The sequence below is a fragment of the Mus caroli genome, chromosome 17 (assembly GCF_900094665.2).
Source record: "Mus caroli chromosome 17, CAROLI_EIJ_v1.1, whole genome shotgun sequence".
Lineage (NCBI taxonomy): Eukaryota > Metazoa > Chordata > Mammalia > Rodentia > Muridae > Mus > Mus caroli.
Window position 1 is genome coordinate 50,127,571 of NC_034586.1, and position 14,864 is coordinate 50,142,434.

At 40.7% G+C, this 14,864-nt stretch overlaps 1 protein-coding gene across 2 annotated transcripts in view; it reads right to left on the reverse strand.

The window, feature by feature from the left end:
• Window positions 1-14,864, reverse strand: part of Pp2d1 (protein phosphatase 2C like domain containing 1) — a 34,019-nt gene that overhangs the window by 9,272 nt on the left and 9,883 nt on the right. The window contains exon 1 of one of the 2 annotated variants that reach the window (XM_021186475.2): window positions 13,774-13,854. The exons of the other annotated variant lie outside the window; for it this stretch is intronic. Within the exon in view, the coding sequence (XP_021042134.1) occupies window positions 13,774-13,778 (5 nt within the window). The 5' untranslated portion in view covers window positions 13,779-13,854. Of the gene's footprint in view, window positions 1-13,773; window positions 13,855-14,864 lie in introns of those variants that run through there. 2 annotated transcript variants of the gene reach the window in all.

Here is a 14,864-nt window from a genome sequence, read left to right on the forward strand (position 1 = left end):
TTTTTTTTTTTTTTTTTTTTTTTTTTTTTGAGGTAATTTTCTAATGAACTTTTGTCTAAGAAGATATAAAAAGGCCAGAGAAAAGGTGGTAGCATCTGGGGCTCTGCCCCATCCACTAAATGTATATACATACATACATACATACATACATACATACATACATGTTTGTTCATCAATACATATATGTTTAGGTGTTATGTGTATGTTTGTAAGTATGCATGAACCACTTATGGAGTTGATGAGATAGGTGGTCAGGCCTGACATGAGTGAGTGAGTGTGTGTGTGTGTGTGTGTGTGTGTGTGTGTGTGTGTGTGCATGTATTGCCTATGTAAAAGATTTTCTTTTCTTCTCTTTTCTTCCTGGTTCACAAAGAGTTAACAAGCTCCGGAGCTTCTTGCCTGGCCAGCAAGGGGCTCCTGACTGGCTTGCCAGAGAAAGGAGCCCTACCAATAAATCCTTTATTTAATTTCCCACTGTAAAAAGCAGGGGTTAATCACAAGAGGTCAGCAGTTTTTGGTCTTAAAACAGCAAAGAGTTAAGGAAAGAAAAAAAAAATTATCAAAAGTAAATTACTTTTGCCCTAACAGTCACAATATTTGCCACTGCAATCACCAGAGTCTCTTTGCTGCTTTCCCGAGAAACCCTGTGATGCAGGGAAGGTCCCCAGCACTTCTTTCCTGCAATCTGCCTGCAGGAGCCCCTCTTCCCACCCCACTTCCATTTCCTGGGGATTGGATTACTCAATGCTCACCAAGCGTTCCCTATCCTATTTGGATACATGGTTTTTTCCTAGCCCATCTTCATTCCTTTGTATCACACAGCAATCCAATGAAACATTTCTGTGCCAGGGACCACATAGGCACCACACTTGCATGAGTGGGCAACAGCAGCCAAAGAAAAGATCACCACCCAACAAAGACAAGAAATACATATATACCAAAAAAAAAAAAAATAAAAAAAAAAAAAAAACCCACACACACACATCAAACGTCTTAGCAACCCTGCAAATTCTACCAGGGAATTCCTAATGCTGAAAATCACCATTAGTGAAGTGGCTGGATACAAGCTTGACAAAAACAAAAACAAACAAAAACTCAATAGCCCTCCTATATAAAAATGACAAATGTACCAAAAAAGAATCAGAGAAACAATACCTTTCATAGTTGCCAAAAATAATATAAAATATCTTGGGGCCACTCTAATCAAGCAAGAGAAAGACTTGTATGACAAAAATTTAAAGTCTTTGAAGAAATTAATTGAAGAAGATATCAGAAGAAGAAAAGATCTCCCATGCTCTTGGATCAGTAGGATTAGCAGAGTAAAAATGGTCATCCTACCAAAAGCAATCTACAGAGTCAATGCAATTCCAATCAAAATTCCAGCACAATTCTCTACAGACCTTGACAGGACAATGCTCAAGTTCATATGGAAAAACAAATACCCCAGGATATCTAAAACAATCCTGAACAAGAATAGAATTTCAGAGGGGCTGTAGACATGGCTCAGCGGTTACAAGTACTGTCTGCACTTCCAGAGGTCCTGAATTCAATTCCCAGCACATGGTGACATCTATACTGAGATCTGGTGCCCTCTTCTGGGCCACCGCCATACTTGCAGACAGAATGCTATATACTTAATAAATAAATCTTTAAAAAAGGAAATAGAATTTCAGGATGTATCACCATTCCTGATTTCAAGGTATAATACAGAGGTATAGTAACAAAAACAGTATGGTATTGGTATAAAAACAGACACATTAATCAATAGAGTCAAATTGAAGACCTCCACATAAATCCACACACTATGGACACCTGATTTTTAATAAGCCAGAAATAGGGGTTGTGGGGGGAGCATCATCAATAAATGGGGTTGGTCTAACTGGGTATCTGCATACACAATAATACAAATAGATCCATATTCACCACCCTGCATACACAATAATACAAATAGATCCATATTCACCACCCTGCACAAAACCCAAGTTCAATTGGATCAAAAACCTCAACATAAAACCAGATACACTAAATCTGATAGAAGAGAATTTGGGAAATAGCCTTTAACTCATTGGTTAAAAAATCATAACTTTCTGAACAGAACACCAATACCACAGGTACTAAGTAAGATCAACAACTAATAAATGGGACCTCCTGAAACTGAAAGGCTACTGTAAGGCAAAGGAATCATCAAAATGATGACCTACAGAATGGGAAATATTTTCACCAACTCCATATCTAATAGAGGGCTAATATCCAAAAGCAAATAATCCAATTAAAAATGGGGTACAGATATAAGCAGAGAGCTCTCAATAGAGGAAACTAAAATGGCAGAAAAACAAATGTTCAACATCTTCACCTATCAGGGAAATACAAATCAAACCTACTTTGAGATTAAGTAAATAATAATCATACTACAATCACAGACCCAGAGTGGCTAAGTAACAAGGAGGGCTCTGGGGGAATGCATGTGTCTCCCTGGGAAGGGGAAATGGATTTTAGAGGTAGACTAGAGTTCTGTGGGGATGGGACTAGTAGGGATCAGGTTGGGGGATGGGGAAGTGGATATGGCAAGGGAATACTGAAATTGGAGGCCTTTGAGGGGCAATGTAGAAATATACTACTATTCAACTTTCCTGGAATCTGTGAGTATGACCCCAGGAAGGCCTCTCAGTAATGGGAGATATAGGGCAAGAACCATCTATCCTCTGTAATCAGGCAAGGTAACCATTGTAGGTCATGTAGCTATAGAACCTTTGACCTACATTAATCCAGCCTGCCTGCAAGATGTGCTGAAGCAATAGTGGTGCAGAATTTGTGGAAGTGGCCAATCAATAACTAGTCTGATGTAAGGTCTAGGCCACAAGAAGGAGCATATACCTCACACTGCTTGGTTTGGTCCCTCCCCTTGGAGCTTGGGGAATCCTGCAGTAAAGGGAGAGAAGGAATTGTGGGAGCCAGAGGTGTAGCTGGAGAGCACTGCTGCAGGAATCAACTAAGCAGGGCACATCGAGGGCTCACAGAGACTGAAGCTGCAATTGCAGAGCCTGAATGAATCTGTACCAGGTCCTTGCCATACATGTTATGGGCGTTGGCTTGGTGTTTTGGTGGGGAATGCTGACAGTGGGAGTGCAGGTGTCTCTGACTCCCTCCTACTGGATTGTCTTTCCCAGCCTTCATGTGAGTGTTTGTGCCTGGTCTTATTATATCTTCTTGTGCCATGTTCAGTTGAGGTCCCTGGGAGGCTTGCTCTTTTCTGGAAGATATTAGGGGGAAATTCTGAGGGAGAGGAGAGGTAGGGGGGTGACTGGTAGGAGTAGAGGGAGGGGAAGTTGTTGTTTGGATGTATTGTATGATTGAAGAATAAATATTTTTAAAGTTATCTATCTGTCTGTCTGTCTATGTGGTTCAGGCTGAGTTCAAGCCCAGCCTGGTCTACAAATCCAGTTCCAGGATAGCCAGTGCTTTACAAAGAAACCCTTCTCGAAAAAGTAAAACCAAAAGAAACCAAACCAAACCAACAACAAAAGTGGGTATGGTGATTTGAATGTGCTTGGCCCAGGGAATGGCACTATTGGGAGGTTTGTTCCTGTTGTACTAGGTGTGGCCTTGTTGGAGGAAGTGTGTAGCTGTGAGAGTGGGCAATGAGACCTTCCTCCTAACCAAGTGGGAGCCAGTCTTCTCCTAGTGGCCTTCAGATGTAGAATTCTCAGTTCCTGCTACACTATGCCTGGACACTGCCATGCTCCCACCTTGATAATAATGGACTGAACCTCCAAAGCTGTAAGCCATCCCTAATTAAATGTTGTCCCTTTAGACAGTTGCCTTGGTCATGGTCTCTGTTCACAGCAGTAAAACCCTAGCTTAGATAGTAAGGAATAGCCTCTCCTCCCACCTTTCCACCTCCACCCCACCCCTCCTCTCCCAATGGTGCCTTTGATTTGGGTTTCCTTTTTTTTCCTTTATGCCTATTATACTAGGTTTGGTCTTTTCACAGTGTTCCAGATTTGCTGGAATTTTTTGTGCCTGTAAATTTTTTTTTTTTTAAAGATTTATTTTTTTTTTTTAAGATAATTTTTTTTTGATTTATTTATTTATTATATGTAAGTACACTGTAGCTGTCTTCAGACACTCCAGAAGAGGGCGCCAGATCTCGTTANTGGTTGTGAGCCACCATGTGGTTGCTGGGATTTGAACTCTGGACCTTCGGAAGAGCAGTCGGGTGCTCTTACCCACTGAGCCATCTCACCAGCCCCCACTGAGCCATCTCACCAGCCCCAAATTTTTTTATTTAACATTTTCTTTGGCTGAATTACTCATTTCCTTTACCTTGTTTTCAAGGTCTGACCTTCCGTCTTCCATCTCTTTTAATCTTTTTGTGAGGCTTTCCTCTTTGGTTTTGGTTTTGGGTTTTGACATATTAAGTTTTTCATTTCTAGGTTTACTTCTTTGGATTTTCTTTAGTGACTATTTCATTGTTAAATTCTACTTACATATCAAGAAATATTTTTATTATTTCATTCAAGTGTTTGTATTCTTATTCTTCGTTCAGGAATTTGCTCATATCCTCCTTATGGTCCTTAAACAAATTCACAATGCTTTCTGAAGTCTTTGTCTTATGCATGAGCTAAATTGCTTTTCTTATGGCTTAATCCAAAGGGTTGCTGGCTTCTCGAAGAAGCATATTGTCTTGATTGTATTTGTGGTTTTGCACTGGGATATATGCATCTAGTTAGAACTTCAAATAATATATTGAAGAGATATGGATAGAGTGTTTAGCCTTGTTTTCTTCCTAATTTTAGTGTAGTTGCTTTGAGTTGTTCTCCATTTAATGTGATGTTGGCTTTAGACTTGCTATAAAATGTTCTTATTATGTTTCCTATGTCACCTATTTCACTAATCTCTCCAAGTCTTTTATCATGAAAAGGTATTGGATTTTGTCAATGGCTTTTTTTGGCATCTAATGAGGTGATGATGTGACTTTTTTTTTTTCAGTTTGTTTATATGGTGGATTACAATGACAGATTTGTTTTGTTTTGTCTTGTTTTGTTTTGTTTTGTCTTGTTTTGTTTTGTTTTTTTGTATGTTGAACCATCTCTGTATCTCTGGTGTAAAGCCTACTTGATCATAGTGGATGATCTTTTTTATGTGTTCTTGGATTCAGGTTGCAAATATTTTACTGAGTTTGATATATATATATATATATATATATGGTCATAAGTAAAATTGGTATATACTTTTTTGTTGAGTCTTTGTGTGATTTCCATATCAGGGTGACTGTGGCCTCATAAAATGAATTTGGCTATATTCCTTTGTTTCTATTTTTGTGGAATAATTTGGGGAATATTAGTGTCAGCTCTGCTTTGAAAGTCTGGTAAAATTCTTCACTTAAACACTTTGGCCCTAGGCAGTTTTGGGGGTGGGGTTTAGAAAGTTTTTAATAGCTGCTTCTATTTCCTTAGGTGTTATAGGTCTATTTAAATTGTTTATCTGATCTTGATTTAGCTTTGGTAAGTGGTATCTATCAAGAAAATCATCCATTTCTTTTAGATTTTCCCATTTTGTATAGTACAGATTTTAAAGTACAACCTGATCATTCTTTGGATTTCCTCATGTCCGTTATACCACTCTTTTTGTTTCTGGTTTGTTAATTGGAATATTCTTTCTTCGTATTTTATTTTGTTTGAATAAGGATTTGTCTATGTTGTTGATTTTTCTCAAAGAACCAACTCTTTGTTTCTTTTTTGTTTGTTTGTTTGTTATTATGTGTTGTTCTTTTTTATTTTATTGGTTTTAGCCCTCAATTTGATAAGTTCTTGCCACATATTCCTCTTGAATATTGTAAATGTCTTTATTTTCAGATGTAATTGTCATCTCAGAGGCTTACTGATGAGTAAGTTCATCCTTTCTAGTTCTTTGTCAGATCTGGCTGCCTGGTTTGGCTTAAAACTCCTCTCTAAGCTGACTGATTCAAACTAGCTTCTCTTATCTGCCTCTAACTGATTTGCTTTGGTTGGCCTCAAACTAACTCTGGCAATCTGCTCTAAGCTTCTCATTCTCTTCTCTTTCTTCACCTGCAACCTGTCTCTGTAAAAATTTCCTGGTAAACTCTCTCTCCTTCCCTGGTCTCTTAAATAGCCTCTCTTCCTTTCTGTTTTCATGAGAGTTGATTGTATTTTTTTTTCAATTTTTTATTAGATATTTTCTTCATTTACATTTCAAATGCTATCCTGAAAGTCCCCTATACCCTCTCCTGCCCTGCTCCCCTACCCACTCACTCCCACTTCTTGGCCCTGGCATTCCCCTGTACTGAGGCAGATAAAGTTTGCACGACCAATGGGCCTCTCTTTCCACTGATGGCCGACTAGGCCATCTTCTGCTACATATGCAGCTAGAGACTCGAGCTCTGGGGATACTGGTTAGTTCATATTGTTGTTCCACCTATAGGGTTGCAGATTTTTGACTCATTCTGTCAAATCTTTCTTTGATTCATCACTTTGTCTGTTCCTCAGTTAGACTTCACTTTCAAACATGGCTGCTTCTCTCTACAAACTAGCTTTAACTTCATTGTTTGGGACTAAATGTGTGTACTTACGGGCATGCCTGTATTATAGCCAGAGTGATTAAAGTTGTGCCATGCCATCTGGACCACACAGAGCTAGAAAGTGTTTGGATGTGATACCTTGTGATACCTTTCTAGAGCAGCCATGTTGCTGAATTAAAATTCCTCTACAGGGTATGCATACTTTGTTGTTGTTGTTGTTCCAGAGCTTTCAGGTATGCTGTTAAGTTGCTAGTGTGAGATGTCTCCTTTTTTTTTTTTTTTTTAATGTAGGCACTTAGTGCTATGAACTTTTCTCTTAACAGTGCTATGTTTGTGTCACACAAATTTGTGTATACTATGGATTCATTTTCATTAACTTCTAGAAAGTTTTCATGTGGCTCCAACAACTGGAGTAGGAGATGTCCCTAAAGATTTTGTCTTTCCGTTGTATACATTCCCCAACTGGGCTGTCTTGTCTGGCCTCAATGGGAGAGGGTATGTCTAGCCCTGCAGAGATTTGATATGCCAGGGTGGGGAGATATGTAGGGGAAGGCCTCCACCCACTCAGAGGAGGGGGGTGCTGAGGAAGGGACTGTGGGGGAGACCCAGAGTAAGTAGCATCTATCAAGATGTAAAGTGAATTTTAAAAATGCTGAATAGAAAAGAAAATGCCTCCATTTTGGATCCCTTAAGACTAAGGATAGGAGTTGAGGGGGATAAAAGTCATTACAGTACTGTGACCAAGGGCCACCAAAGTAAACCCCTGTATACTTTCAATTGCAATATTTATTTCCTCTCCAAAAAAAGGTTGAAAAAAATAACTGTACAGGAAAAAATTCCAAAAACAGTTTGAAAAATAAAGAATCAAGATAGACAGCCCATTGAAATTACCTCACCACCTCTTAAAGAAATTGAGGAAAGGCAACCAACCCAATTAGTTTTCTCAGTTAACTGGGAACAAATGCCAGAGAATGGTGAAAATTCACAAAATGAACAACTAGTCTGGAATCCTGTTAAAATACAAAATACAAAATCTTGAGCTGGGCGTGGTGGCACACGTCTTTAATCCCAGCACTTGGAAGGCAAAAGCTGGCCTTTCTGAGTTTGAGGCCAGCCTGGTCTACAGAGCGAGTTCCAGGACAGCCAGGGCTACACAGAGAAACCCTGTCTCAGGAAAAAAAATACAAAATCTTAAACAATCAATAGTAACTTATGGGATGCACTCACCCTATGCTTGATAAGTTAATTACCTGGACTTCCCAAAAGAGGATTATCACCCCAAAATGGGAAGTTTTAGAAGCAGCTGAACCAGAAGCTGGTTCTCAATTACAATGGCTGACATGGTGGCAAGAAGAAGCTGCAGTTATAGGAAATCATGATAGATCTGTTGTGGCCTGCCTCACTAGCATAGCTGTAGCCACTGTGGGTCAAGCTGCCCATATTATTATTGGAAATTCCCCAGCCATAGCCTTCATGCAGCAAGATAGAGATCAATTTAAACTGCTATGTGTGAAAGAAACTTGGGGAAAGCCTAAACATGCTACATTTCCCCCAACTCCCTGTATCTGTTTATGAGCTCATTATTATTTTTTTCCCTATATAAACTGACCCTGGTAGTGTTTGTGGTCACAGTTGCCAGCCCCTGAATCTGATCTGTGACTCTGATCTTGGCGTGTACATTCAATAAACCAGCCCTGTTTAACTGAGATGGGTGTCTGAATGGTTTGTGTGGCAACTCCTGGACCCTAACAGATCTAAAGATGTTAATATGAAAGACCAATTGTTAGATGAAGGCCAATTTTATGGTTTAAAACAGCAGATGCATAGGGGACTGATATCCAATATATACAAAGAATTCAAGAAGATGGACTCCAGAAATTCAAATAACCCCATTAAAAATGGGGTACAGAGCTAAACAAAGAATTCTCAACTGAGGAATACCGAATGACTGAGAAACACCTGAAAAAATGTTCAACATCCTTAATCATCAGGGAAATGCAAATCAAAACAACCCTGAGAGCCTAGTCAATGGGAAGAGAGGCCCCTTGGTCTTGCAAACTTTATATGCCCCAGGACAGGGGAACACCAGGGCCAAGAAGTGGGAGTAAGTGGGTAGGGGAGCAGGGCAGGGGGAGGGTATAGGGGACTTTTGGGATATCATTTGAAATGTAAATGAAGAAAATATCTAATAAAAAATTAAAAAAAAAAAACCAACCCTGAGATTCCACCTCACACCAGGCATTATGGCTAAGATCAAAAATTCAGGTGACAGCAGATGCTGGTGAGGATGTGAAGAAAGAGGAACACTCCTCCATTGCTGGTGGGACTGCAAGCTGGTACAAACACTCTGGAAATCAGTTTGGCGCTTCCTCAGAAAATTGGACATAGTACTACCGGAAGATCCAGCAATACCTCTCCTGGGCATATACCCAGAAGATGTTCCAACTTGTAATAAAGACACATGCTCCACTATGTTCATAGCAGCCTTATTTATAATAGCCAGAAGCTGAAGGAATGACCATCCAGAGACTGCCCCACTTGGGGACCCATCCCATAAACAATCACCAAATCCAGACACTAGGCAGATGCCAACAAGAGCCTGCTGAGAGGAGCCTGATATAGCTGTCTCCTGCAAGGCTCTGCCAGTGCATGGAAAATACAGAAGTGAATGCTCACAGTCATCCATTGAACGGAGCTCAAGGTCCCCAATAAAGGAGCCAGAGAAATACCCAGGGAGCTGAAGGGAACTGAAGCCCCATAGAAGAAACATCAATATGATCTAACCAGTACCCTCAAAGCTCCTTGGAACTATACCATCAATCAAAGAAAACACATGGTGAAACTTGTGGCTCTAGCTATATTTGTAATAGAGGATGGCCTAGTTGGTCATCAATGGGAGGAGAGGCCCTTGGTCCTATGCCCCAGTATAGGGGAACGCCAGGACCAGGAATGGGAGTAGGTGGGTTGGGGAGCATGGGGAGGTGGGAGGGGATAGGGGATTTTTGGAGGGGAAGCTAGGAAAGGGGATAACATTTGAAATGTAAATAAAGAAAATATCTAATAAAAATTAAAAATATAAAGTTGAAAATATTTATACAATAGCTAATTTATGTACATGTTAAATATTTGTCTTAAAGGAGTAAAAAATTACGAAAAAAAGTAAAAAAAAAAAAAGAGCAGATGCAACTTGATGACCCTATTTTTGGGGGGGGGGGTTGGTTTTTTCCGAGACAGGGTTTCTCTGTGTAGCCCTGGCTGTCCTGGAACTCACTCTGTAGACCAGGCTGGCTTCGAACTCAGAAATCTGCCTGCCTCTGCCTCCCGAGTGCTGGGACTAAAGGTGTGCGCCACCACGCCCGGCCTTGATGACTCTATTATTATACAATACACTTTAATAGCTTTAAGAGCCTGGGAGAAGGTGGAGGAACAAGGAAAAAAGTCTATGTCATTCACAAAGAGTATGCAAAGTCCCAGACAGACTTTTTCAGACTTCTTACATAGATTAACATTCACTAAAAACAAGGCAATATCAAATCCAGAGGCAAGGCTTTGAAACTTTAGCTGTCAAAAATGCAAATGCAGAGAGTATAAAGAAGTTCTTAGACCTTTAAAAGCTCGATCAGCACTCACAGATGAATGGATTAGAATTTCTGCTGATATTGACCCTAGTAATCCTAATGGCATATAATCCTATATATAAAAATATCCATTGTTATAGCTGTGGGAGAAAGGTCATTTGAAAAGAGATTGTAGACAAGGCATTCCTAGACACTTCTCCAGAAAACCTCAGCCTTCCGTGGTTTGTCGAAAGTGTGTTAAGGGTAGGCACTGGACCAATGTATACAGATGAGCAAGAGATATGTGAGGTCATTCCTTACCAATGGGAAACTTCCTGCAAGACACTCCTTTAAACATGGGAAACGCCATAAGGGAGTTCAATTGTTCCCTGGCCATAAACAATATAAGCCAGTCATTTCCAGTCAGCAGTGCAATAGCTGAGTATTGGAGACATAATGCAGGATACAGAAGAATGCAGTGCCCTAGATTTAGCCATAAGTAAAAATCTAACACTATCACCAAACATTCCATGCTATAAAATACCCACTGGAATTCATGGACCTCTATCCCCAAAGACAGTAGGAATGGATTTAGGAAGAAATAACCTAACATCTCAAGGACTTATTGTGCATCAGGAATTATAGATGAAGATTTTAAGGGAGAGACTGTGATTATGGCTTACAGAGCAAAAAATGTGCAGTGTACAGTGGAAGACAGGATTGCTCAGCTCTTACTGCTCCTGTAAATGTTTGTGATTTGAGAAGAATTATACCCCATACTCAAATAGTATCCAACAGCAAAAAATGTTTACTCTGCAGAGAACCTGCATGCAGGGGTCTGCCATACATCAGGATGGAAGACAGAAGTGTGGGCTTTGCAGGGTCAATTTAAAGCCTATTAGGGTAGGAGTGGGTGACTTTTACGTTTCTTTCTCTTGGTTGGTTGGCTTTATCTCTGGGGTATGGATGCCTTGTGATTGGTTAAGGCTCTGGGGGATTTTAGGAGACTGCAGGTGATTAACTATATTTGGCTCAGGCTAGGTGGTGGGGCAGCTTCCTGATTGACTGCCTGTGAGGGTAGTTTTTCATGGAATTGATTGTTTTTGGATTTTTCCAGTTCTGGAGAACAGAAACTTAGGCCTAGTCTCTCAAACTGCCAGTTTGCTGCCCTCCATGGAGTCAGCCTGGCTCTGGATAACTCAGTCCTCTCATCCCCTTGTCTGATTTGTAACTGAATCCAATCATTGATCGGTCAGTTCTTTTTCCCAAGATCCGAGTCATTAACCAAAATGTCAATGGGAACCTAAGAATCATAAGTGATTCCCGGAAATAGGGGTCTTTGTGACTTAGCATCTCAGCCTGTAGTAAGGTGAAACAATGGACATTGTATTTTTTTTTTCTCCTGTAATTGCTTCCTGCTGACATTAGGACATTGTCTTTTGGGGGCCTAGGAAGGCTGAAATGCTAATCAAAGGCAATAGGGTATTTATCAAAAGCATCTGGTTAGGTGATCCGGTTGAAAAAGAGGGAACCATCATATTGACTAGACCGGTTAACATCAGCTTTCAATAAAGAAGCATTCAGCAGTTTCCAGTCCACAGGTGGTCCCTGGATGTCAGCCAGATGAAAATCTGAGACAAATATAAACTAGAGACAGAAGTTAAAATTTGTCTAGTAATTGGGGAAGGTAAGAAAACCCCAAGACCAAGGGGAAAATCCCACTCTCAAGAACAGGCAGGGGGAGCCGGGCGTGGTGGCGCACGCCTTTAGTCCCAGCACTCGGGAGGCAGAGGCAGGCGGATTTCTGAGTTCAAAGCCAGCCTGATCTACAAAGTGAGTTCCAAGACAGCAAGGCTATACAGGGAAACCCTGTCTCAAAAACAAAACAACAACAACAACAAAACAAAAACAAACAAAAAAAAAAGAACAGGCAGGGGGCTGGAGAGATGGCTCAGCAGTTAAGAGCACTGACTGTTCTTCCAGAGGTCCTGAATTCAATTCCGACAGACACATGGTGGCTCATAGACATCTGTAATGGGATCAGTGATGCCCTCTTCTAGTGTATCTGAAGACAGCTACAGTGTACTCAAATAAATAAAATAAATAAATCTTTAAAAAAAAAAGAGCTGGGAGAGATGGCTCAGTGGGTAAGAACACTGACTGTTCTTCTAGAGGTCCTGAGTTCAAATCCCAGCAACCACACGGTGGCTCATAGCCATCTGTAGTGGGATCTGCTGTCCTCTCCTGGTGTTTCTGAAGACAGCTACAGTGTTCTCACATACATACAATAAATATATCATAAGAAAAAAAAGACTTACTTTACCCAGCACTCAGGAGGCAGAGGCATGCAGATTTCTGAGTTCGAATCCAGCCTGGTCTGCAGAGTGAGTTCCAGGACAGCTAGGGCTATACAGAGAAACCCTGTCTGGAAAAACCAAAAACCAAAAACAAACAAACAAACAAAAACCAGGCAGGTGTACCCATCTTAAGTTCATCTGGTTTGTGGTAAGGAGATCCAAATCTTATGACTTCTTAATTCTCTGAAGCTTATGTTATCCGTAGTTACAAGAGGATATACATTAGTATTTATCATTGCATTGAAATCTGTAGTTTAGAAAAAGCAGCTAACGGGTAAGGCAACGGTAGACTCATGTCTTTGAGACCTAGCAAAAGCTATAGTTTTGAGTTAAAAGACACAGAACATTTTTTTTTCTCTTAGTCCACAGAGCTCGATACACAGATTGAATATCTTTAGCACGATGAGAAACATCTTTAAGTCTACATGTAGAAGACAACCGAAGGGAATTGAAACCTTGAGCTTGTGATTGAATTGTATGCAGCCAATGCTCCATTTGCTGATCAGAATTCTATTGATCAATGCTAAAATGTTCAACTTTTGAAATCTTAGTATTATAATAGCACAGATGAGGGAAAGAAATCTAAGATATTTTCCATTTTTTCAGATACCTTAAATTACTTTTTCATACCTCTACAGCTTGCCTTTACACACCGCAAAGAATGTTCAGATCCTCAGGAATTACCTAAGCTTTTACATCCTCAGACCTTTATACACCTTAGAGCACTCAGAATTTGCATGGGCTTTAAACCTTTTTGTTTCCATCTAATTGATTATCAGAGACACGAGTAGTTACTCTAAGAACAGTTACTACAAAGCAAGTTTAAATAAAGGAACAGTAAAAAGCTACATTTGAACTAATTTGGAAGCTGTTAGCAAAGCAAACCTGTCTGCCTGTTTTGTTTTGTTTTTAAGATTTACTTCATGAATGTGAGTACAGTGTCTTCAGACACACCAGAAGAGGGCGTCAGATCCCCATTACAAATGGCCGTGAGCCACCATGTGGTTGCTGGGATTAAACTCAGGACCTCTGGAAGAACAGTCAGTGCTTTTAACCTCTGAGCCATCTCTCCAGCCCTATCTACCTTTTTTTTAAAAAGGGACCTAGTGGTTTAAATATAAACCAACACAGTAGTAGATTACCTTGACATAAAGAGCTAGTTCCCTGATGCCCAGCTGTTAAGCTACAAGTAGCCATCAATGCAATCAGAGAACTTGAACAAATTACAATCAATTACAATAACTGAATAGAATAAATTACAATAAACCGAATAAATATAACAATTAAAAATGTCAGATTTACCCATTATCCAGACACCCACCCCATTAAGTTCCTGCGATGTCCATTGCTTTACTGGGGACACAGGTCTCAAGGTAGGATCAATCTTCGGCTGCCAGGCCTGGCAAATCTGAGAGGCTCCCCTGAGAAGGAGGAGGAACTTGGGGAAATAACCTCAGTTTGTCAATCTGGGTGTCCTTTGTTTGGTCACAGTTCAAACTAGGTCCTGGCAGTGGGCAAGGCAGTCAGGCAGTTATGCCCAGTGGGTAGTGTACCACAATTCCAGCAGTGTCTTTCATCATTGTGCCCTTTGCTTCTTGGAGATTTGGGGGCTGTTGTTAGGTTTTGGGAGTCTCTGTCTGTTATAGTAAGTTTAAAAATATTAAATGCATAAGCCAGGCGTGGTGGCACATACCTTTAATCCCAGCACTTGGGAGGCAGAGGTGAAAGACTCCGAGAAGAGCCCCTTGCTCAGGCCTCAGGACAATAGCGGACCCACAAGAACTCACAATAGACCAAGCTTGATGCAAACCACATGAGGTTTTATTCGGGGAAAGCCAGAGTTCTGGGGATGACTCATATCCCACGCAGGGGTAGAGGAGTCAACCTCAAGGGGAAAGAGGTCCCAGTTTTTATAGGCCCTCGGGGGAGAAAGGAGAAGGTGGGGAGTAGGGGATTTCCAGATCTAAACAATGTCTATTCTCAAGAAATGAGTATGGGAGGGGTACAAGGAAAGTGTCTGGTGCAGGTGTAGCAACTCAGGATTGGCCAGGCTGTGGTTGCTGGGGAGATTTTCTGACTCTTTCTCAGCAACCAATATCACAAACACCTGGCAATGAGCTTCATCAATGGGCACACACATGGATTCAAGGAACGGTCAAAACATTGGCAGACACACAGGTTCAAAGAGTGGCCAGAGCATTGTGCACCTCTATTTTTCTAAATCAGTGAAGCTAGTTCTGCTAACAGTGACATCTATCTTGCCAATTTCACGGCCTCTGTGACCTTTTACATTCTGTCAGGATCTTTCAGAGGCAGGCACATTTCTGAGTTCGAGGCCAGCCTGGTCTACAGAGTGAGTTCCAGGACAGCCAGGGCTACACAGAGAAACCCTGTCTCAAAAAACCAAAATAA